This window comes from Leopardus geoffroyi, chromosome C2 (assembly GCF_018350155.1).
Source record: "Leopardus geoffroyi isolate Oge1 chromosome C2, O.geoffroyi_Oge1_pat1.0, whole genome shotgun sequence".
In the NCBI taxonomy this organism is placed as follows: domain Eukaryota; kingdom Metazoa; phylum Chordata; class Mammalia; order Carnivora; family Felidae; genus Leopardus; species Leopardus geoffroyi.
Genome location: NC_059333.1, coordinates 139,926,511 through 139,953,451, shown reverse-complemented (window position 1 = coordinate 139,953,451; position 26,941 = coordinate 139,926,511). Strand labels below are relative to the sequence as shown.

Below are 26,941 nucleotides of genomic sequence, written 5' to 3'. Positions count from 1 at the left end.
AAATGCAATAGTTGGTAAGACTTGGTGCCTTATGTCAAATTAATGAAATTGGACCAAACCACACTACCTGCAGTTAAAAAAAAGAGGCAGCTTCACTTGCTCTTGATAATTCAGTAAAAGTTACTAGTAGTATTAAATACTGACCCTTAAACATGCATAAAGCATTTTTACTGCATACCAAAATATGATGGCTGTGTTGAAGTAAAGCACTTGTATATGTGTTAGAGGTGCAAGCTAAGTTTGCTGCTTTTTTCATGTGCTTTTTCTTAAAAGAATAACTGACGGGCACCTGGGTGGCTCAGTTGGTTGAGCACCAACTTCAGCCCTGGTCATGATCTCTTGGTTCGTGGATTCGAGCCCCGTGTTGGGCTCTGTGCTGACAGCTCAGAGCCTGAAGCCTGCTTCAGATTCTGTGTGTCCCTCTCTCTCTGCTCCTCCCCCATTCATGCTCTGTCTCTTGCTGTCTCTCAAAAATGAACGTTAATTTTTTTTTTTAAAAAAAGAAAGAATGACAGATAAACTATTCTTACTCAGACTTGGGCATACAGCAGGTATTTTCTGAAAATAATAACTGAATGAACCTATTGTGTGTGTGTATATATATATGTATACATGTGTATATACATACATATGCATATAAACTGAAAGTATTTGTTGCCAACGATAAAAGTTGACCTCCCAAGCAAAGATCAAAATTTTGGAAAACCTGAATCTGCCACCAATACTTAAAAGATATTTGTCCAGAATATAAATTAATTTACAACAAATGAGCCAAAAATATACAATGGGGAAAGGACAGTTTCTTCAATTAATGACGCTGGGAAAACTGAACAGCCACATGCATAAGAATGCATAAGAATGCATAACTAGTACTATCTCACACCATACACAAAAAAGCAACTCAAAATGGATTAAAGACCGAATGTAAGACCTGAAACCTTAAAATTTCTAGAAGAAAACACAGGTGGTAAGTTCCATGACATCAGTCTTAGCAATGTATTTGTGGATCTGTTTCCAAAGGCAAAGGAAACAAAAGCAAAATTAAATAAGACTACCTCCAACTAAAAAGTTTCTGCACAGCGGAGGAAGCCATCAATAAAATGAAAACACAACTTGCGAATGAGATATTTGCAAATGATGTATCTGATAAGGGATTAATATTCAAAATGTATAAAGAATACATACCATTTAACACCAAAAAAGCAAACAACCCAATTAAAAAACGAGCAGAGGATATGAATAAATATTTTTGCAAAAAGACATATAGATGGCTAACAGACACATAAAAAGTTGATCAACTTCACTAACCGTAAGGGAAATGCAAACTGAAACCACAATGAAATATCACCTCACATCTGTTAGAATGGCTAGTGTCCAAAAGACAAAAAATAACAAGTGTTGGCAAGCATACAGAAAAAGGGGAACCCCTGTATACTGTCAGTGAAAATGTCAATTGGTGAAACACTGTGGAAAACAGTACAGAGATTCCACAAAAAATTAAAAGTAGAACTACCAAATGATCCATCAATTCTATTTCTGAGTATTTATGTGAAGAACAGGAAAACGCTAATCCGAAAAGAATTATGCTCATTGCAGCCTTATTTACAATAGCCCAGATGTGGAAACAACCTAAATGTCCACTGATGGATAAATGGATAAAGAAGATATGGTGTATATATATACACTGGAGTATTACTCAGCCATTAAAAAGAATGAGATCTTGCCATTTATGACAACAAGAAAGGACATAGAGGGTAATATGCTAAGTGAAATAAGCCAGACAGAGAAGACAAATACCATATGATTGCACATGTGGAATCTAAAAAATAAAACAAACCAACAAAACAGAAACAGACTCAAATACAGAGAACTGGTGGTTGCCAGGTTGGTGGGGGAAAGAATGACTGAAAATAGGTGAAAAGGTATTTAAAACTTCCAGTTATAAAATAAATAAGTCACAAATGAAAAGTACCACATACAGAATACAGTCATTAAGATTGTAATGATTTATGTGACACATGGTAACTATACTTAACATGGTGAGCACTGAATAATGTATAGAACTGTTGAATCATTATGTTGTACATCTGAAACTAATAACACTGTATGTCAACTATACTTCATTTTTTTTTTAAAAAAATGTGGTATGTATGTGTACACACACACACACACACACACACACACACACACACACAGGATTACTACTCAGGTATAAAAGAGAAGAAAAATTTTGCCATTTGCAACATGTATGGACCCTGAGGGTATTATGCTAAGTGAAATAAGTCAGGTGGGGAAAGATAAATACCATATGATTTTACTTACATGTGAAATGTAAAAACAAAACAAAACAAAAACTCATAGATACAAAGAACAAATTGGCAGTTACCAGAGAGGAAGAGGGTTGGGTGGTGAGTAAAATAGGTGAAGGGGCTCAAATGTATAGTGATGGATGAAACTAGACTCGTGGTGATGATCACTTTGTAATGTATACAAATATTAAATTATAATGTACACTTGAAATATAATATTATATACCGATTTGATCTCAATATGTTTTTTCTCATGAGATCAGGGGTGATATTTAAAAAATGGCATATGGGGCGCCTGGGTGGCGCAGTCGGTTAAGCGTCTGACTTCAGCCAGGTCACGATCTCGCAGTCCGTGAGTTCGAGCCCCGCGTCGGGCTCTGGGCTGATGGCTCAGAGCCTGGAGCCTGTTTCCGATTCTGTGTCTCCCTCTCTCTCTGCCCCTCCCCCGTTCATGCTCTGTCTCTCTCTGTCCCCAGAATAAATAAACGTTGAAAAAAAAAAAATTTAAAAAAAAAAAAAATGGCATATTGTTTGGATAGTACATAAGGAAATACATAAACATTTGGAAGGTTTACATATTTCCAAATGACCAATGCCTGATGTTATTATATCATGCACAGGTAAAAGATTCATTCAAAGAACAAGGGAAAAAACCAAAAAGTCAAACATGCACACACACACACACACACACACACACAGATCCAGACAGTAAGTGAATGAATGCATGCATGCAAAGTGTAATACAGACCAATGTATTTAAATGCAACAAAGTATGAAAAGTTCACTAATTAACTTACTTCACTGATACAATTACTAGTTGTCAACTTTTAGTATATTATCAAAAATACCCACAATCATCTGAAAAAGCTATTAAAACAAACCTCCCTTTTTCCAATTATATATGTGTGTCATATACTTCCAAAAACATATCATAAGAGACCAACAGAAAGAGAATTCAGCTGTGGTTTAATAAAGTCAGACATTAAAGAGGTTTGCAAAAATGTAAAACAACGTTCCTCCAAGAATTTTTCAGAATACAAACTAATGCGTATTTTTCATAACACATTTATGTTAACATAAAATGGGTTGTACTACTGCTGTTTTAATTAGGTAATCTCTCCACCCAACAAGGGGCTCAGACTCATAACAATGAGACCAAGAGTGGCATGCCCAAGTGCCCCTACTGCTATTATTTTAAACAAGTTAATTTGTAAATGTATTTCAAATTTTAATTGCTAACATAGAAAATATTGATAGATATAATCTAACAATTTTCAAGACACATGAAGGACTTGTGTCTTTTATAGATTATACTTTAAAGTGTCCTTAATACCTAAAAAGTAGTATTTATACCTCAACTGAAAAGACACATTACTGTATGACTTCTACAGTTGAATTAAATATGAAAATTTATACCTGATAATAAAAAATAAATTACACTTTCCTTCTTGATCTGATGATGCTTCTAAATTAAAGTTAGGGTGTTTTTTTTTTTTAATGTTTTGCTCTTTTAGATGCCTTAATTCTAAAACCAACACAAAAGGAGAAAAATATACTAGGACACTTACTAGTAATACTCTAGAATGGGTTGGCAAATGACTGCCCACAAGCCAAATCAGACCTGCACTTTGTTTTTGGTAAAGTTTTATTGGAATGCAGCCACATTCATTAGTTTAAGTATTATGTGGCTGCTTTCATACTACCTTGCCAAACTAAACAAGAAGTCTAGCTTGGGTCCTGCTATTAACTAATATGATCAAGGGCAAGTCATAAATTCACTATCATTTATAAAATGCACAGATGCATTCACTGATTTCTAAAATCCTTTCTATCTCTAAAAGTATCTAAGATTTCAGTGATTTAGAAACATATGCTCAATGTTTCTCTTTCCAATTTTCAAAGATCCCTTAATCTTGCCCTGAATCTATTCCCCACTATCCAACAGTTATTTTTCCAAATTAGGAAGATGCTTTATTACCATTTACATCTCCTATTTTTTGTTTCTTGCTGTTTCTCCACCACTAAAATCTCTCTTTTACTCTTCTAGCAAGGACCGCACACAACGTTAAGAGCTCAATTTCACACCTTTCGGGAACCTTCTCTGGTGACTCTAGCTCATAGTAATCAAAACCACTGAGTTGTTTGAAAAGAGAAGTAGAGTGGTCAGTATTTACAGCAGACTGGAAATGGTTGAAAGGGACACAGAGAGACTAGAGTCCTAGAGATATGCTAGAGAACAAACGTGGCTGCCAGGCCTCAGGAAGTGCTGCCTCAGAGGCCATGAGGACAGATGGACAAGAGTCAGCAACTTTTTACAAGTCAGAACTACCATGACCATGATTAAAGACTAAGAAAGGAACTAGACTGAGAATAAACATGATTTCAATGTGACATATGCTAATTTTAAGCTGGTAAAGAAAAGAACACAGAAGTAGCAAGGTGTTCCAGAGGTGGTTCAAAATATGAGAACTAGTGTGAGAAGTCACACAAGAAACATAGATCTAGAATAATCTGAATCATAAATTTTAGAAGTGGAAGGCCCTTGAGCTTCACTGACCCTATCATTTTGAGGTAGGTAAGTACTTGCTTTCAGTTCAAAGATCAGCTGACAGCCAAAGAACTGTGACTCCCAAATACTAGCTAAAACTTTTTTTGAAAAGGAACCAGAATTTAGTTCTCCACTTTCTATTTAGAAATGTTTGAAGTTATAAGACTGTATGAACTCTCCAAGATTCAGAGCAGAACCCACAAATAAAAAGTCCACAGTCATGTCTGTTTGAACTGTAATGTTTTTAAAGAAAAGAAGGAGAAAGGGATTAGCTTCCAACAGTTGTGGCAGGAAGAGTAGTTTGTGGGACATTTACTCCCATCATTTCCATCAACCTTTCCTCCATAGCACCCCAACCAATATATACTCAAATTACAAAATGTGCACTTGCTGTGAAAATGCAACTTTAAAGCAATTCCTAGGACCACTCCTTATGGTAGTACAAGCAGGACACATTATAATGTAGACTGTACACCCAAAGGCTGTGCAGTGGATAAACTACATAGACCCCCATCCAATCAGCAACCCCCTCTCATTTGGGCATTCCCAACTTCCAATGACTGCTAATACTCATAGTCTGGAATAACTCACAGAAAAATCTAGACTTCCCATACATCTCTTAATTAGAAGATCTGATTACAGTAACTTTTTTTCCCCCCACATGAAAGTGTTTCCTTTAGACAGGGATCTGATTAGTTATTACTTGTGTCCCTACTTGGCCCATTCATTCCTTCACATCACTTACAAGCCTCTTGAGGGGAATCTGCAACCCTAAAACAGATAGGAGAAGTCTAAGGCCTCACGTTTAGAAAATACTTAAAGCCATGAAAAGAAAGAAACCAGCAAAGGGACCAAGAAAGAAGAATCACAGAAAAGTACAGTACTACTGCAGAAATCAAGGAAGACAATTTCAGTGAGCAAAAGCAGACACCAGAATTTAGCAAGGACATTAATGACAGCCTCTGAGAGAAGATTCAGTAATGTGTAGAATCCCTTCCATAATGGATGAATTCAAGAAGGACTAGAGAAAGGGAAAATGGCAATAACAACAAAAAAGAAATGGATATTACAGGTAAAAAAGTTTATAAGATAGTTATTTTTTAATTGAAAATATCCACATATACTTGAATGGAAAACAGTAATACGAGGAGGAAACTGGGAAAAGTCTCAAGAAGATAGGAACAATGAAGTTTCAGCAGAGTGAATGACTTTAGAAAGTAATTTTTTAGAATCAAGAAATTAATTGCCTGCCTTATTATATTCTTGGTTATTACAAATTTGAACAGATTATCTTTAGAGAAAATAATGATGAAATAAAAAGATACAACAAATTGCCTATATTCTGAACTTGATACAAAGATGATAAGAGGCAAAGAAATCAGATAAGTCATTTCTCAATTTTCATTTCTGGTTGAGTAATCTAAGATAGTAATCAAGGAAGGTAGGAGATAACATCATAACAATTGGAAATCAAGATTTCTCTCCAATAAACCTACATAATTCTTATAAAACTAGTTGACCACATATACAAATTATATCAGGAAAAAGTCTACACTAAATATTAGTGCTTCACATCCTAGTTTAACCAGGCAATGATTTATCATTATAGCTCTGTAAGTACTGCTTTCTACCTATCTATACGCCATGGATAATTTAAGTACTATGAAGGACATTTAAATTTTTTCTTTTAAAAACATCTAGTTGAAAATGCTTTGCTCAGAAATCAGACCACTGCACATTTATTCTTGTGGAACTGTTAGTTTCTTGCATTTTTTATTCAGTGCCCTAATTATTCAAGGTAAACAAGACATGTTTCTACTTTACAAATTATGCTTATGATCATCCTCACTGCCTAAGAACTATTTCTTAATCCAAAAGCAGTATTACTACTGCATGGCTTCTCAAGTTGAACAAAAAAAGAAAATTTACACCAGAAAGTAAGAAAAATAAAAGTACATTTCCTACTTAATAAAAGGGAAGACTACTCTAAAGCCAAAATAAAGGGAAAGAAGATGCCATGACAGTTGTTAGTCTTACTCCAGAAATAAGATAAGTATTATGATTTTTATATGTTTATTTATTTATTTTGAGAGAGAAAGAGCGTGCACAAGCAGGGGAGGGACAGAGAGAGAAATCCAAGTAGGCTCCGTGCTGTAAGAAAGAGCCCAACGCAGGTCTTGAACTAAAGAATTGTGAGCCGAAATCGAGTCAGAAGCTTAACCAACTGAGCCACCCAGGTGCCCCTTTATTATGATTTTAATGTAGTTCATTCAAACTTTTTCTAATAAACCAGAGGAAAAATATTCACAGATGATTGACTTCTTATACTTCAGTGAATTTGCCATTAAGGTCTCTGAAACTTATCTAGTACAAATGTTTGCTCTTATTTTCTGTAAGTCTATGTTATCTCATAAAACTATAAGGTCTGACCACATATTCAAGGCACTATGTTAAAGCTTTAGACAAAATAAATAGGATCTCTACCCTTTCATATGTATGAATACATATAATCACTCCTTAACGGCTAACAGATCCAAGATGAAGTTCACTGTGAGAAGATCTTTATGGTACTGTATTAAATATAACACAGGGTAATCTCTTAAATATAAGAATCACCTAGAAAGCTCATCAAACGTAGCAGGACTTCAGGTGCCTGGTGGCTCAGTTGGTCAAGCATCTGACTTCAGTTCAGGTCATGATCTCACAGTTTGTGAATCTGAGTGCATGCCAACCTCTGTGCTGACAGCTGGGAGCCTGGAGCCTGTTTTGGATTCTGTGTCTCCCTCTCTCCCTGCCCCTCCCCTGCTAGCACTCTGTCTCTGTCCCTGTCTCTCTCTCTAAAAAATAAATAAACATGGAAAAAAAAACTCCAAGCATACCAGGACTGAAACAAACTTGAGGTGGGGGTGTTAATTTTTATTTACTTTAATCTGTTGTTTTCCTTCCAATAACTGAAATTAGGATGAGGACAATAAAGCAGCTGAGTGCTTATTATGTTGACTGTGCCACATCCATACAAAGGATGTACTTTTATCCTGATCTTAAAATATGAATAAAAAAGGCACAAATAGGTTACACAGCTTTGTCAAGGGTTACATAATGGCTATGCTGCCATTAAGTGATAGTGCACAGACGGTCTAATTCAAGTTCTTACCTGCCATGCTACTCTAACAAAAGATTATTGTGAAGGCCTGGATTTCTCCCAGGAGGAGGTGAATTTTCATGAAGTGATGCAAGAGTTTGGGTAACTATGAGGCACCCAGTAGCCAGATGAGAGGGTCTCTCAGGTAAAGGAAGTAAAAAGACTGTTACCATTTTATCTCCCTCCAAATTTTACCAGGATCCTTGTTGGTATTTCTCTTCTTTCTTAAAGACCAAGGGAGCTGTTTCTCACTTTGAAGAAAATAAGGTCAGAAACAAAAAGTAGCATGGGTATGCATGCCTGCACACAACCACACACACAAAAATATACCTCTATATATTACCCACGTTGTTTCACAAAGAGGATACTATAACACCCAAAAAAATAATAAAAGTCCCTTAAATAATATAAATTTATAAATATGAAAACCTTACTAACACTGCCAATTTCTTCTTATTTGCCTGATAACAAATATTGGGGAACCATTTCCCTACAAGTGGTAATCTGTGGATATGGCTATTTTTCAAGTTAAGATCATTAATAGTATGTTGCTTGTATATATTCTCTGCATTTTAGTTAGCCTGAGTATACAGCAAGATTTTTTTAAAGCATGAATATTAAAATCATAGAGAAAAATCCTATTATAAAAAGAGGGATTTCTTGTTTTGTTTATATACTTTTTGAGCAGTTGATTTTAACACTATAATAAGCATTTTAAATGTCTTTTCACATTGTTCTGTAACTTTATACTAAGAGGTTTAAAAAGGCAGAATCAACCAGTAATTTGTAAGTCTATGTATACTGCACAAAGGCTTCCAGCCTAGAGAGTAAGTGAGGGCTCAAGTTCAAGCCCTGTATGCAGGACTGCATTACTTAGGAAAGACATCTTTTCCTAACTCACAAAGGCCTCCCAACTGGCACCTCTTTCAAGGACCATTTGTATCTAGTCAGTAAAAAGTATTAGAGAGGTTATCAGCAGCCCTTGAAGCAAATAACATTTTTTAAACACAAGAAAAGACTAAAATTTGAAATATTTAAAACTCAGTGGAAATATGTTATCCCTAATCACATTTTATCCGAGATTTTAAATTCTAGCTCCCAACTACGACAATCCTTCGCTTTGCTGTTCAAATAGACACTGGAATCATCTGGGAACCTGTGAGAAATGCATTTTCTTAGGCCCCACACTACACCTACTAAAAAGAAAGTCTGCCTTTTTAACAAGATCTCCAGGTGATTCTTACATGCATTCCAGTCTGAGAAACAGTGACCTAGACTAGTAGAGACAGCAAGCCTTGGGCTCCACGTGGCCTGGATAGCTTCAGGAAATAACCCATAATCTAATTTAAGTGCTCCCACATTTACTGTACTGACCTATTAGATACAAGTGGCTGCTACTTTGTAGTCACCAATCTTAACTCTACGAGAGAGTAAATACATATTTGGGTTTTGTGGTGACAAATACTTCCTCTGCATATATTCTAAAACCAACCAGTCTTTCATACTTGGGGCGACTGGATGGCTCAGCTGGTTTTGAGTGTCCAACTTCAGCTCAGGTCACGATCTCATGATTTGTGAGATCAAGCCCCACATCGGGCTTGTTGCCGTCAGTGCAGAGCCTGCTTTGAATGCTCTGTCCCCTGCCCTGCTCTGCGCCTCCCCCACCCGTGATCTCTCAAAAATGAATAAACATTTTTTAAAAAGTTTAAAGAATGTTTTTTATATTCACTTGTTACTGAACTCAAGTTTTCCTTTAGAAACGTTTCAAATGAGTCCTCTTTAGTTTATTCTGAATACGCTCACACACACACACACATCACAAGAGAAATTAACAGTCTATCAATCAACTTTACCCAAAAGTGTAACAGCATTTTAAGGAAAAATTTTATTACATAAAGGAAAACCACTTTTACACAAGGTTTATATTCCTAAAATGGAAATATAAAACAACTTATTACAATTTGATAATGAAAGGCTGTAATTGTAATGTTATTGGCAGGTGTTGTTTCTTTTAGTCTCCTGAGTTTAACTAAATATTAAGAAATACTTGGACAGGGGCGCCTGGGTGGCGCAGTCGGTTAAGCGTCCGACTTCAGCCAGGTCACGATCTCGCGGTCCGTGAGTTCGAGCCCCGCGTCAGGCTCTGGGCTGATGGCTCAGAGCCTGGAGCCTGTTTCCGATGCTGTGTCTCCCTCTCTCTCTGCCCCTCCCCTGTTCATGCTCTGTCTCTCTCTGTCCCAAAAATAAAAAAAAAAAAAAAAAAAAAAAAAAAAAAGAAATACTTGGACATTTTAAAACTAAATAGCAAGCATTTGAAATACCACAGGGGTACCTGTGTGGCTCAACTGATTAAGCTTCCAACTCTTGATTGTGCCTCGGGTAATGATCTCATGGTCTGTGGGTTTGAGCCCCACACTGGGCTCTGGGCTGACAGCATGGAGCCTGCCTGGGATTCTCTCTCTCCCTCTCTCTCTCTCTGCCCCTGCCCCACTTGCGCTCTCTCTCAAAAATAAATAAGTAAGTCATAAAAAAAAAGTAAAATAAAATACCACAGTATTCAGCTAATGTGACTATTTAAAAAATAATCAAAAAGATCTTTTAAGTATGGGGTCTAAAAATGCACCCTCTTTTATCATTTATGGTAACATACTACAATACCTCTTTATTATTATAGTATAATATACATGCAATGCTAGATTAGTTTCAGGTGTACAACCTAGTGATTCAACAATGCTTTACATTACTCAAAGTTTACCACAATAAGTGTAGTTACTATCTGTCATATAATGTTAATACAATTTTATTGACTACACTCCCTATGCTGTTCTTTTCATCTCTATGATTTATTTATTTTGTAACTGAAAGTCTGTACCCCTTAATCTTCTTTATCTATATCACTGATCGTCCTCACCCACCTCCCCACAGGCAACCACCAGTTTGTTTTCTGTATTTATAACTCTGTTTGCTTTCTTTTGTTGTTGTTGTTCATTTGTTGTGGTTGTTATTTTTAGATTCCACATATAAGTACAATTATATAGTATTTGTCTTTCTCTGTCTGACTCATTTCACTAAGCATAATGAATACCTCTAGGTCCAACCATGTTGTTGCAACTGACAAAATTTCACTCATTTTCATAGCTTAGTTTGTGTCTACATGCATGCATTCATATACATACACACTACAACTTCTTTATCCATTCACCTACCAATGAACACTTGGGTGCTTCCATTCTTGGCTATTGTAAGCAAAGCTACAGTAAAGAGAGGGGTCCATTCTTCTTTTTGAAGTAGTGTTTTCATATTCTTTGGGTTTTCATTTTCCTTGAAATAGTGTTTTCATTTCTTTGGGTAAATTCCACTAGTGGAATTACTGGATCATATGGTATTCATATTTTTACTTTTTGAACAAACTCCACAATGGTTGTACTAATTTACCTTCCCACCAACAGTGTACAAGGTTCCCTTTTCTCCACATCCTCGCCAACACTTTTACTTGTCTTTTGGATACTATCCATTCTAACGTGTAAGGTGAGATCTCTGTGGCTTTGACTTGCATTTCCCTGATGATGAGTGATGTTGAGCATCTTTTCATATGTCTGTTGGCCATCTGTACATCTTCTTCGGGAAATATCTATTCAAGTCTTCTGCCAATTTTTAAATCAGATTATTTGTTTTGTCTGATATTCAGTTGCAGAAATTCTTCATATATTTTGGATATTAATCCCTTATTGGATATACCTTTTGCAAATACCTTGTCCCATTCCCTAGGTTGCTTTTTTTATGTTGATGTATAAAACTTTTTTTCAACAGTTTATTTTCGCTTTTGTTTCCCTTGTCTGAGGATACATATCCATAAATATGTTGCTAAGGCTGATGTCCAAGAGATTACTACCTGTTTTCTTCTAGGAGTTTTATGGTTTCAGTTCTCACATTCAGGTCTTTAATCCACTTTGGGTTTATTTTGGTGTATGGTGTAAGAAAGTGATCCAGTTTCATTCTTTTGCATGTAGCTGTCCAGTTTTCCCAACACCATTTATTGACAAGACTTTCTTTTCCCATTGTCTATTCTTGCCTCCTTTTTGGAGACTGACAATATAAAGATGGCTTTATTTCTGGCCCTCTACCCTCTTTCATTGATCTGTGTGTCTACTTTTATCTAAGTACCATACTGTTTTGATTACTATAGCTTTGTAGTATATATGTCTTGACATCTGGGATTGTGATACCTCCAGCTTCTTTCTTAAGATTGTTTTGGGTATTCAAGGTCTTCTGTGATTCCATACAAATTTTAGGACTATTTGTTCTAGTTCTGTGAAATGCTATTGGCATTTTGATAGAGACTGTTGAATCTGTAGATCCCCTTTGGTAGTATGGACATTTTGTATTAATTCTTCCAATCCATAAACATGGTCTACCTTCCCATTCGTCTGTGTCATCTTCAATTTCTTTCACCAACGTCTTGTTTTCAGAATATAGGTCTTTCACCGCCTTGGATGAATTTATTCCTAGGTATTTTATTCTTTTCAGTGTGACTGTAAATGGGACTCTTTTCTTAATTTCTCTTTCTACTATTTCATTATTAGTGTATAGAAATGCAAATGATTTCTATATATGTAAAAGCTTGGTTTGTAAGTATAATTCATTCTGGAAACACGCTTGTAATCCAAAGCACTCATACATAACAAAACAAATTTCAACCACCACTGGCTCAGCTGTGATCTTGTGACATTTGGTGTCACATACTACTTATACTGTAAGACATGACTCATTTATCAATTTATTAGAAATGTGTGCTCGTCTTGCAGAACACTCAAAGAACAAGTTACTGTTTTTTACTGTATTAATTTTGTATACTGCAACTTTGCTGAACTTATCAGTTCTGACAGTTTCTTGATGGAGTCTTTAGGATATTCTATATATGTACAGTATCATGTCATCTGCAAAGAGTGACAGTTTTACTTCTTCCTCACCAATCTAGATGCCTTTTATGTCTTAATTCTTCTAATCCATGAGCATGGTATATCTTTCCATTTGTGTCACCTTCAACTTCTTTTATCAATGTCTCATAGTTTCCAGAGTAAAGATCTTTCACCTCCTTGATTAAGTTTATTCCTAGGTACTTCATTCTTTTTGGTGCAAATGTAAATGATATTTTTTTAATACATTTTTTAATTGAAGTATAGTTGACACACATTACATAGTTTCAGGTGTGTTAACACAGTGATTCAACAAGTCTATACATTATGTTACGTTCACAAGAATAGCTACCATCAGTCACCATACAACACTATTATACCATTGACTATATTTCCTAAACTGTACCTTTTATGCCCATGACTTAGTCATTAAGTGGAAGCCTTTATCTCCCACTCTCCTTCACCCGTTTTGCCCATTCTCCTACCCTTTCCCCTCTGGCAACCATCAGATTGGTCTCTGTATTTATGGGTCTATTTCCGCTTTTTATTTATTCATTTGTTTTGTTTTGTTCAATGGAATTGTTTTCTTCATTTTTCTTTCTGCTACTTCATTATCAGTGCATAGAAATGTGACAAATTTTTATATATGAATTTTGTATCCATGGTATGGTATTTTAAAGTGACATTTTTCATAGTTTTTCTTCCTGATTTGCTTTTGTTATTTCCTAATTATACAACTGGAAATTTATATCTACCAATGGCAGTGTATCAAACGGCTTTTTGCTCAGGGAAGTTTTCTTTTGACACTATAAGGTATGTGTGCCAGGAATGTTAGCCAAAGAACCAAGCCTTCCTTGTGTGAGGAAGGTGCTGAGTTAACATCATTGTTAGTTTTTCTTCTTTCCAACCTTACACTTTAAAATATTAACAAGCAGAGGCACCTGGGTGGCACAGGCAGTTAAGCATCTGACTTAAGGTCAGGTCATGATCTCACAGTTCGTGGGTTCAAGCCCCACACTGGGCTCTGTGCTGACAGCTCAGAGCCTGGCGCCTGCTTCAGATTCTGTGTCTCCCTCTTTCTCTGCCCCTTGCCTACTCATTCTCCCTCTCTCTCAAAAATAAGTAAACACTAAGAAATTTAGGGGAAAAAAACATTACAAGCATGCTTTTAGAGAAAAAAATACATCCTTTAGTATACTCCTTATCTTGGTCTTCAGGCTGCTCTAACAAATACCACAAACTGGATAGTTTATTAACAACAGAAATTTAACTTTCACAGTTCTGGAGACCAAGAAGTTCAAGATGTAGGCACCAGGATGGTGGTGTTCTGGTGAATGCTCTCTTCCTAGGTCATTACTAGAACCTCACAGAGCCGCCATGGTGTTCTCCCCAGGTGGAAGGGGTTAGGAAGATCTGTGAGGTCTCTTTTATAAAAACATTAATCCCATTCATGAGGGCTCCATCCTCATTACCTAAGTACCTCCTAAAAGCCTTATCGCCCAATACCTTATATCAGGTATTAGGATTTCAACATATAAATGGGGAGGGTAAAGAAACAAACATTCAGACCCATGATTGACCATGTTACCCTTCTACCCCCATGTATTAACTCTCATTATCCCCATTCCAATTACTTTAGAGCAAATATGAGATGCATACTGAAATATTTACAGATGAAATTATGTATCTTCAAAAGACAAATAGTCCCCTATTAAACATACCCAAAGTATCATCCACTCTCTTACACATACACAAATGACTAATAATCTCTTAATACAATCAAATATCCAGTCAGTACAAAGATTCTTTACTGAAGCGCTGGGAGAGAATGAAATTACTTTATACTATTTAGCAAAATTTCTTGATTAAACTATCCAAAATTTTATAAGCACAAATAAGGCCAATAACAGATTAGTTACATCGTTAAAGTTACATATAGTTCATTAAAATTAGTTACTTCTCTTTTATTAAAAAAAATGGTCTCTTTCTTTGAATAATATAAATTTTATGTAGTTCTTACCCAAATTCTAACTCCCTGAACATAGTTAATTACGTCTAGAGTAGAAACATTAAGGCTGATAGCTATTTTAGCTTATTTTTTGAGTAGGCTCCACACTCAATGTGGGGCTTGAATTCATGATCCCAAGATCAAGAGTCAAGTGAGTGGTCTACTGGCTGAGCCAGACAGGCACCCCAATGGCTTTTTTTTTTTTAAATAGATAAATCAGATAGATCAAATTTGACCACATGTATTGTTTGGATTGTTTTTAAAAATTTTTTCCTACATGGGACTGAAAAGGAGGAAACTGTTGTTAATTCAGGTTGTACCTGAATTACAATCAACTAGTCACAAAATGAGTTTATCCCTAACACCACTCTAAGTAGGAAAAGCCCTACATTATACAGAACCCTTCTTATCTGTGTTAAGGTTCCAAACTGCAAAGATCCTAAGGCAGTGATTCTCAAACTCAGCTTGCATGAGAATTACCAGGAGGGCCTGTTAAAAGACTGCTGACTCCACTTCCAAAGTTTCTGTTTTAGTTACATTTGTAACAAGTTACCAAGTGACAATGCTGCTGGTCTGGAGACCACACTTTGACACTCACAGACCTAAATTTTTGAAAGCCTGCAAATTTGCATGATTTGGCATATGCTTTCAATCCTCACATAACAGGAAAGAACATGGGTTTTGGAATAAGATGGAGGTGGATTCAAGTCTCAGCTCTTCCCCCTTCCTAGTTACAAATTTTGGGAGTAAGTGACCATTTTCAAAGCCTGAGTTTCCTAAGTTCCAATTTTTCTAGTAAGAAAAAAAACTTTTTATTGGTTGCCCTAGGGGTAATTTGGAACATCACCTATCTATCTGCACTGAGGGGTGAGTGTCGAAGGGTGACATTTATTAACTTCTCTTTGCATAACAGTTTTAACGAGAAAAATCCGCCTGTCCTAGCTGTCCCAAAAAGTATGAAGCTATCTCTGGACTCCCTTGGCTTCTAACATTCAATCTGATGAAACATGAACTTTAGCCCTGTCCAAGTTCTGCCTCTTCTGATATACTTATATCACTGTTTTACAGCTCCTCCACATTCTTACTTATCTTGGCCTGAATCTTTTCTCTACAAATTAACCTAGCCCATTACCAAGTTAATTCACTGCTGCAATTTTTTTTATCATGGTTCCTACAAATGATAATGTAATATGTGTTTAGTATAAGTTGAACCCAGTTAATTTCACATTCCTTACTTGTGAAAGTATACTGACTGTACTTTTTAACTTCACTTTAAATCAATTTTGTTCACATATAAAGATATAATTTTTATCCTGAAAGAAGATAAAACTCTAGATTTCACACCGTAGAATACTAGTCTTGGGTTAATCAAATACAGTGTTACTGTCGAACATTCAAAGCGAATTTTATTTACAATTTAGATAAAGTGAACCCAAACTGCTAGAGTATTATCTCCCAAAATAGCCTATAAATTTATCAGCTATCAACATGAGATTTATTTATTTATTTATTTATTTATTTATTTATTTATTTATTTATATTTTAGAGAGGGGAGAAGAGACAGAGAGAGACAGAGAGGGAGGGAGGAAGGCAGAGGGAGAGAGAATGAATCTTGAGCAGTCTCCATGCGTGCAGCCTGATGCAGTGGTCAATCTCACAACTCTTGAGATCATGACCTGAGCCCAAATCAAGAATCAGATGCTCAACCAACTGAGCCACCCAAGGGCCTCCAACATGAGAATTATATTTATATGTGTTTGCTTTGTTTATATTAAATATATGGTGGGAGTCAAAGAAAATTGCTCACAACAGTACAGAAGATGATACATAATAACATTAGAAGGTAAGCCTGTGTCATTGTGTCATTAGACTAATGGTTTTACATACTTATTAATTCATTACATTGAACATTCATCTTCTAACATCTACACACGGATGACAGAAGGACCTAGATGAAAGCTCACAAAATGCAATGTAATAAAAAAATTTCTCAGAAGGACCAAAAATGATACTATTTTTTTTTCATTCACTGCAATGTAGTCATTTATATAGGACAACAGAAATTAAATACAGCTTAAGGGAAAGGGCTGAGCTTTGGAATAAGATGGAGACGGGTTCAAGCCTCAGCTCTTCTTCCTTGCCAGTCATACAACTTGGAGAACAAGTGGCCAAATCCCGAACCTGAGATTCATTTGCAAAATTTAAATAATTTCCCCAATCTTGTGAATCATCTGGAGAATGAATTAAAATTACATCCAAAGTTATCCGTGGTACAAAGAAATTACTCAGTAAATAGCAGCTAATATTTACTTCATGAAAAAACAATGAAGCTACTTTTGAAAATTTGGCCTATATTTCTTCAATAAAAATAATTCAAACTATCTGTACTTCAAAGATTTCTAAGGGATTTAGCAGATATCTAATATTACCCCTAATGGAATTTTCAGAAACAGAGTTTTCTATTCACAAGATTTTCTGGTTATTCTTATCATTAAAAATATAGGAAATTTAAGAAAATAGATGTTATTTCCTTATACATGTTTATTTTTATCAATGTTAGATCACAATTGTAATAATTGTAAAGACAAGATGGACACAGGAAGATATAGTTATTAGTATATCAAGAAAAAATATTCCTATAAGTAGATGTACCTAAATATGGATATATAGGTATACTTAAACATAAGTAGATATAAGTAACTATGAAAACTTAAAAATCATTCTTCTAAACAAAAATATAAACTTTTCATTAAAGTTTTAATTTTAACTTTCACAATACAAATATATATACTTTCTGCATTTTATATACCCCCCCATAAAAACTGTTTCTGAGTTAATGTATAAATAGCACGTGTAGAAGATAAAATATATTTCTCCATTTAGGCTCTACCAACAGCTCTACCAACAGTCATCATTATAATCTCTGCCTACCCATGAGTGACTGATTCTTCAAGCTCTGGGTCTGGCAAGCCATTTACCCAAGCCACAGCCAATTAGAATAGAACTCCACACCCCAAGGAAAGGCAACCCTCTAAAGGTTGAAGGGAAGAGAAACTGGGGGTCTCAGTGATAACTGGTGTAAGAACTCTGCTTTCTGGTCACCCCAGACTGAATGGTCACTGACCAACTTGACCCACTATGGGAATTCTGAATGTGAAGTAAGAGAGAAGGTAACATGAATAAAAAAAAAAAAAAAAAGCAGATTCAGTAAACACAGAAAAGGACAGTAGGAAGCAAACATAGAAAAGTGGAGTCTCCAATATTCCCTACTGTATTCAACAAATATTCACTGAGCCCAAGCAGTGGGTTACATGTCAAACATGTGTTAGGACAATTATGGCAAGTGCCACTAAAAGAAGGCACCATTTCTGAGTGAATAAGACAAATGGGTAACCAGGGCTGCTCTTAGGTCTATAAGAGGCTTTCTAAGTAAACAACCTGAACACTTTCAACTTCCAAATACAGAAAGGAGAAAAAAAGTTCAAAATGTGAATTAAGATCAAAGAGGGGCACACATGGGTAGCTCAGTTGGTTAAGCATCCAACTTCAGCTCAGGTCATGATCTCATGGTTTGTGAGTTCCAGCCTGCGTTGGGCTCTGTGCTGACAGCTCAGGGCCTGGAGCCTGCTTCAGATTCTGTGTCTCCCTCTCTCTCTGCCCCTCCCCAGCTCACGCTTTCTCTCACAAACAAACATTTAGAAAAAAAAAATTTTTTTAAGGATCAAAGAGATTGCACGTTCATGCCTAGTCCCGTTCAAAATCCCTCAAAACTTCCCACTTAAAACTGAGACCAATGTGATTCTGACCCATAACAGGTCTTCACTGTAAGGGTAAGGGGGGCTATGGTATATGTACAACATTTATACTTCTCAAAGAATATTAGCACTATCAAAAATCTCCCCATAACAAAATACCTTCAGGGTGCAATTCTGAATACCAGAAAGAGCTGCAAATGACAGGGTTAATCAAAACACATCCCACAACTGTTAAGGGACTTAAACACGGGGACTGCATTGGCAAAATTTTAAAATAGGTTATGACAGGTTATTTATCTTTGGTACCCATAGCCCACCTTTGCTACAAGCTCCATCCTATCCCACTGTGTTCTCTTCTCTATCAAAGCCTCCTAAGAAAAGAGATTGGTATCAGTGATTTGAATCTTAATGTGGCAATAAGTCAAACATGTATCTTTCCCACACTTATTTGCATTTATGGCCTTCTAATAGGTGAGTGAAAGGCATTGCTCACTATAACTGATTTTAAGCATCAGTGAATGAGTGTTAACAGAGGTATCCAAGAGAAAAGGGTAAGTGTTTCCTTAAATTACCCCTCAACTACTGAACGGAATCTGTCACTTTATTACCTGAAAGTTAAAGACAGTATAATTTTTTTAAATGATAGTCGTTTTAAAACCATGTTTATAACAGAAAACAAGTTAAACAGTGTGCTCCTACCCTTTAAAAACTTACACAATGACTCAAAGTACATGTAAAGTCCAATAATACTAAAAATTGACAATTTAGTATAGTGAATGATTTATGATCCAAAAAAACCACAAAATGAGTATATGAATATGTTTTTAAATAAACTATCAGCAAGTCGTAGATCATATCTAATACTGCTGTGCTTGGTTCTATACAGCCAGAGTCTTGGCAATTTAGGTTTTAAGAGTACATTTAAACAAAATTCACTGCTGAATTCTGCCACAAATCAATTCTTTTTATTCTAAATTAGCTTCCAATTTCATAAATTAATACTGATCATGTGATTACTATTTACTATTTATTGTAGTTCAACAACTGCTCAATATCTTTTGGAAGCTACACCTAGGAAACATACATTTAATTCAATTCAACAAATGTTTCTGTGTACTTACAACATGTCTTAGACATATTTTACATTAAAATAAAGCTACAATGACAGCTAAATAGCCATGTTTATTATAAGCTTCCATTTATTGCACTTAAAACTCCTCAAAATAACTTCTCTTTGATCTGGAATATTTTTATTCTCATTCTCATCCATAAGATTACAGTTAAGGTTGAGTAAGTTCTCTAGTATCACATATTCAGGGACTTACCAAATGTTTAAAAGTTGTATGATCTTACAATAAGGACCTGTCAGGGGCCACTGTACCTTAAAAATGAAAGAAATTGCTTTTTTCCCTAAACTAAAAATATATTCAATTTTGGGGATTCAAACTAGTCATGACGCTGTACTAATTAAGTTTCTAATTGCTTAGAAATCTTAAGCAACATGAGAAATTGAATACATATTATTTCTCATACATGTATATAAATGATTATGTGTTAACATACAAGGCATCTAAGTACACTTTAATGCATGTTTTTTTTGGAAAACTGCTCTCTGAAATACAGTTAGTCTTTCCCAGGAGAAACTGTCCCATACAATTTGCAAACTTTTCCACTCAGTTATTTTGTTACTTTAATTCTGAATAACATCTGACTAAAATTTGAATATTCACTGCAAGTTTTATTAGCTCAACAGCTTTAGAAAACATACTAAAAAGCTGGGTGTCACACCACGTGAAGCAGAAAATTCGGTGCAAATACTTTATGCAACACAATTTAGAAATGGACTGTTTTTGTTATGCCCACTTCTCATAATATTTTGAAAATCAGTCCTCAATGTATAATTAATGGCTGTTATCCTTAATAGGGAATCTCCAGCACATCAAAATAGCACTTTGAATGAGGTCAAAATCTTTGCTGTTTTGGTCCTAACCACAGAGCCCTGAGTGACCCACACATGGTAGGCATTCACTTAACATTTGGTGAATGTATCTAATTAAACTCTATGGCCCTGGTTAAAGTTAATAGCAGAATCAGAATCACAACTCCTTACTTTAGGACTCTTTCTTATGTATCATTTATTAACTTTTCATGATTATATTTTTAAAAAGCAATGAGGAAAAGGATTACTTCTGCATTTTTTAAAAATGTTTATTTATTTTAGAGAGACAGAGTGCAAGCAAGGGAGGGGCAGAGAGAGAGGTAGACACAGAATCTGAAGTAGGCTCCAAGCTCCGAGCTGTCAGCACAGAGCCCAACGCGAGTTCAAACTCACAAACCATGAGATCACGACCTGAGCCAAAGATGGATGCTCAACTGACCGAGCTACCCAGGCACCAGCAAAGACTAAGTTTTTAAAGAAATATGTTGATTCTAGGAAAAGTAAGCAGAGGTTTTGGTTCTAGTTCTTAGATGGGTTGGATAATCTATGACGTTTACACAATGAACACACTACGTAGATAAAAATGTTGACCTCTGAAGCCTGCAGGAAATCATAACTCCCTGAAACCTACACCATCAATTATCAAATGCAAATCTTATTATCAGCATGTGTATATTCTGGCAGTAGCCAATCTTTGAAAATATACGTCAGCATGGATTTGAGAAGGATACTGTGTGAACACAACAGTTTTACATGTCAATGGGAAATAATGAACACTCCCGATACTTTTTTTAGTTTTTTATTTAACGCAGCTTATTAAAAAACTAATTTTATTCCTCCTCTGTATTAACTATTCTTCTAGTGTACAGCTGCCAACCGCAGTTAAATCTGATTAGGCCCCATGCTGAGTTAATCAATCTGATAATGTCAGACATTATTAAGAAAGCATACATGATATGGTCACAACGTCTACTATCAAAAGCATGTAGACCAAAGCCTTTGTTTTCCCAGAAACTGCCTGCTTAAATTAGCTCAGTTTTGTTTTGTTTTGTTTTAAAGAATAAAAGGAAAAAAATTTTTTTATCTCTTCCTAAGGCAGGTACAGAAGATTATTGTTAAAATATTAATACTATGATGAACTATTTCTTTCACTTTTATAAATCTTCTTCACGTAATGAAATAATCCCAAAATCACATACATGATTGGAAATAAAAACAAACGGCACCTGGATGGCTCAGTCAGTTAAGTGGCCAACTCTTGATTTTGGCTCAGGTCATGATCTCACAGTTCGTGGGATCAAGCTCCACAGTGGTACTGACAGGGCAGAGCCTGCTTGGGATTCTCTCTCTCCTCTTTCTCTGCCCCTCCTCCCTTCAAAATAAATAAACGTTAAAAAAAAAAAAAAAAAAAAGAAAGAAAACCAAAGTATAAATACCTACAATATAAAATCACATCCCAAAATAGTATCTTGAGGGAACTTTTCTATTTCACTTTAGTTTATAATGATTAAAGACCTCAAAACACAACCCACTCTACTTGTAATTTTTAGAGCTTTGCTGCACTCAAGCTTACTTCTGAGTAATCGAAGTAAAAAGCAGCATGATCATTTGAACACATAAGTCTGTGTCACGATTCCACTACAAGACAAGATTCACACAATACATTTTAGAATACAGAAAGCATTACAAAATATATTAATATTTTTACAAACATTCCATCTTTTTTTCCCTTCTGAGATCATGAAAAGATTCAAAGAGGGTAAACGGAAAGGAGTTCTATGGTAAGGGCTATTAACCTTTCCTTAGTTTATATATTAAAATTTTTCAGTTAAAAATTTTTAACTTGATCAAAAGCAGGAAAATTTTTTTTAAAAGCTCTGTTTCTTGAAACTAAAATTTAAGAGGAAAAATTAGAACAAATAGAAGTGTACCTTTTATGGAACTACAATTGTAAGAAATGGGTTGTAATTTACTGTCTAAATCTTAGGAGAAAAAATAGGAGGTTGGTAACTTACTGGAAGAGCTGTCTAGAGAAGGTAAGTGAAACCATAAGAGGCTCTCTAACAACCAACCTATGCACATGCCAGACAGCCGTCTTAGTTTCACTGGCATCACGAGGCAGATAAAAAGAGACAGAAATCATACAATAAAATAAAAATAACCTTATATCTACGTTTCTCCCCCATACCGTGTCTTTCAATCTACAGAGTCCTCAGAATCTTTTAGTAAGACCCTTAAATGACATCCTTTCTGATGTGATCATTGAACACCAGATGGGATGGGGGCAAGCATCATGACAGAAAGCAGCTCCCCAAATTCAGACTGTTCACAAATCAGAACTGCTGGGCAACATATTCTTCTCAAATACAAACTTAGTCTTCTGGACACCAAGACGGAAGAGATTGAGAGTTTCTTCTAAACCTTGAATCATCCCTTCCTTCTCCCCCAAGCCACAGCTCCAACCCCTGCATCAACCCCCATGATTACAGATTTAAGTTGGCTTCTTTTTAAGAGATGTAAGCATCTCTACCTATCAAACTGACATTAAAAGGGCTGATGAAAATTATAGAGCAAATAGAAAACTGTATACCTTACAAACCCATTGTCCATATGGCAGCCAAAGTGTTCTTTTTAAAACGTAAATCCACTAGGGCCTCTACCTGGAATACTTCAAACGTTTCCCAACATTTTGAGGACAAGTACAGAATCCTTAATATGACCAAAAAAGGCCCTGTGTGATCTAGCCCCAGTCTCACCCTGAGCTATTCTAGACACCTCATAGTTCCAGTCACATTTCATCTAATTGCAGTTCCTTGAACATGCCCCCATTTTACCACCTCAAGGCCTGCACACATGCTGCCTCCTCAACCTAAGACACTTCCTTCCCCCATATGTCCTACTCAACTTAGGCTGTGAAGGTGTTTTTTCAATGATAATTGTTTTCTTGTCACACACCGCGCCCCATACCCTGTGTGATACACTTTCAAAGTAGCCTAAATTCCTCTTTCAGTCTTTCTCACAATTACAAATAAACTGAGAATAGTTGCTGTCCTTTTCCCTTTAGAATGTGGGCATCAACAATGGTTGCTTTGTTCATTCCTATAGTCCCCTTGCCTATCACAGTGCTTTGCACATAGTAGGTACTCAGCTGTTTCCTGAAGGATGATATCAGCACCTCCCTCACAGGTTATTTTGAGGATTGAATGAAAAAATCCATATAAAGCCCAGGTTCTACCTAGCACTCAATACAAGTTAGCTGTTATTATTATTTTATATAAGAGTGTATAAATAAAAGCAATTAGGCAACATTTATTAAACCTATTCAAAACTAGACACTGACACAGCTCCACTCCATTTATTTATTAACTGCACAACATTTACTGTAAAAAAAAAAAAAGAGAGAGAGCTATGTAGAAAACTTATAAACAAGAATATTCACTGCATCATTAAACAGTAAACAATTTTAGTGATAAAGGATAAATGATGGGACACATAAGTAAAGGAATATGTGGACAGTAAATATCATTTTATGAATCTAGGCATTTTTTCAACGATATGAGTTTTTATAACTTAAAAGGCTATCACAAAATACTAATATTTTTGCATTCACAAACCATCATTTGTTTTGAACACAATCCAGAAAGATCAGAAATCAGCACTACATATAGGGAGAGATAATACAGCAGCATGGCAGTTCATTGCTACTGTACGTTTTAAAAAAAATTTAACTCAACAGTCCTGTACTACATTTGACATCCCTTCTTTTACCAACAGCACTTTTTTTCCGTTGCAGCAAAGGGTTTCTGCACAAGAGTGATTCAATCACTAAGAAGAGTCAAGTTTGTTAACACCTGAATAGTTTTTTAATAACATACACCAGGTCAACTTCAAATGAAAATAATCCTGGAAAGTGGGAGAGTAATTTCTAGTTCAACAATTTTAGAAGTTCAGGGCCTATTTCATGATGCTTTAAAATGATTATACTGCTGTTTATACTATAAACTTCTTGTAGAAGTGTAAACTGTCTATGACAGTTAATTTTGTGTGTCAGCTTCACTAGGCTGGGGGTGGGTGTTAACTGACATTTGGTCAAACAGTATTCTGGGTGTGTCTCAGGGTGTTTTTGAAATTAACATTTGCATCAAAGGCTGAGTAAGGCACACTGCCCTCCCTAATGTGGATGGCCCTCAACCAATCAGTTCAAGGTCTGAGTAGAACAAGAAGTCTAACCTTCCCTGAAATAAGAGGGAAGCCCTCCAGTCTGACTGCTTGAGCCAGGACATCCGTCTTTTCCTGCCAACTTTGAGTTCCAGTCAACTCAAACTGAAACATCAGCTCTTCTTGAGTCTTAAGCTTGCGAGCTTTTGGACTGAATCATATGCCATCAGCACTCACAATTCTTAGGCCTCTGGACTCTGACTGGAACTACACCATCAGTTCTCCTAGATCTCCAGCTTGTGCAGTGCACATCTTAGGACTTCCTTATAATAAATCTCTTTCTCTCTATATACATCCTGTTGGCTCTGCTTCTCTGGGGAACCCTAACAGATCATCCCATATGCCCATTTCAAAACTCTCCTCCCTCACACACACCCCTCAAGAATCTTTTGAAGATCCATCAGAATACAAGTTCCAGAAACTCCATGTTTCTACTCATTATTGTTACTATCTCCACTTCTGCATGTCTACTACACAGTAAGCATAACGAACAGAGGAATGAATAAAATGAATCTGTTCCCTCCAAATTGCTCACAGGTTACACAAGATGCAAGTAGATACAATTAGTGACAGCCTCTTTACAAATGGGGTATAAATTCAGTTGTCAGGATGATCTCAAAAATGTTAGACTATTATCATTCTTAATGCAGGATTTGTGATTAAAAACCAAATCTGCTTGAGAAAAACGATTGTATACCTACGAGAAACTATTAAATGCGTTCCTGAAACTCTTATTAAGTATTATAACTAGTAACAAGTATCCACACAAATGACCTTTCTCACAGAGCTAGAAAAATCAGAAGCCAGTAATGATGGGTTCACTCAAACCATTTCTTCCTTATTTCTTTTCCCAAGACATAGAGAAAGCTCAAAAGACAAAAATACAAGGGTTGACCCTTGTATCAGGACCTAATCTCTCTATCTATATGTACTCCACAGTTCCTGAAGACCAGCTTAACTAAATCACACAAAATCTTGTCCAGGAGGAAAACAGAAGCAACCCCTGCAGAGAAGCGGGCTAAGTCCCTAGTGTGTTTGCAAACCAGACTGAGTGGTTCCCATGACTCCCACGCCTTGGTTTCAGGCTCATCCCATAGGTGCAGAGTAACACAAGCCCATGGGGCTCTTGTTGAAAGGAGTGCTGAGAGAGCAAGAGACAAGTTCTGCCAAGTACTATGTATACAAATCTGCCATTCTGGCATGGCACATGCCCTGAACCCAAAGGCAATCTTACCATGGTAGACTGATGGGCCATCAGCAGAAGAAGATTCCTGACCCTCACACCGTGGATGACTTGGTGGTAGGGGGAGCCCACTAGACACAAGAAACAAAATTGTCCATTGAAGGAAAAGTGGCAAAAAGGAAAGGAATCTTGACCACAAAAGAGTTAACAGCCTCAGAAGTAGGGGCCTTTCTAGCCCATAGCTGCTGGCATAGTAGCCAGACAGTAAATCCATTAGCCACTCAGAGCCTGCCCTTGGACAAGGCATTTCTGGAGTCCCAGGTCAAACAGAGGAGCTCCAAACCAAGACTTTCAAGAAATCCCTAGTTTCTGGTGTTATTGTGGCTCCTATTTCTTGATTTTGGGCTGTGAGGGCCGGGAAAACATGTTGATTACTTACAAACAGAATGAAACAATTTCTCCCCTTTTCTACCAGGCCTTTACCACATTAAGTAAGTGGCAGAGCATTTTCCTTCCTCTAGGATTTTTCTCTACTACTTTCATTGCCATGGGCTTTCTGCTCTCGGCCCATAAAGAGCTCCAGCACCTTGCACAATCTATTCAGTTGTTGCTGCTCCTGGTGCATTATCAACTAAAAGCTGTTCTTTGATGCCCAGAGTAGATGACATTTTCTTAATCAGCCCTTTACATGATAGAAAAGCATTTTCCTTTTTCTCCTCTTCCCTTCCCTCAGCCCTGAAATCCACTCCCCTTGAATGCTGAGAACTGATCTGGTCAGGCTGTGTGCCTTTCCAGCCAGTAAATACAGTTCAGTCACTGAGTGTCCTCTACTTTTCTTTATTTCAATGTGTCTCCAACAACAAACACAGTCCCTAAGGCCTTTAGTCTTTAGCTTTTAACTCCACATGCCAACTCTAAATGGG

General features: G+C 36.2%; 1 protein-coding gene across 7 annotated transcripts in view; it reads right to left on the bottom strand.

The window, feature by feature from the left end:
• UBE2E2 (ubiquitin conjugating enzyme E2 E2) overlaps positions 1-26,941 on the bottom strand; it is a 372,155-nt gene that overhangs the window by 278,247 nt on the left and 66,967 nt on the right. The window contains exon 4 of one of the 7 annotated variants that reach the window (XM_045436288.1): positions 15,130-26,149. The exons of the other annotated variants lie outside the window; for them this stretch is intronic. Coding sequence (XP_045292244.1) covers positions 25,738-26,149 — 412 coding nt within the window. The 3' untranslated portion in view covers positions 15,130-25,737. Of the gene's footprint in view, positions 1-15,129; positions 26,150-26,941 lie in introns of those variants that run through there. 7 annotated transcript variants of the gene reach the window in all.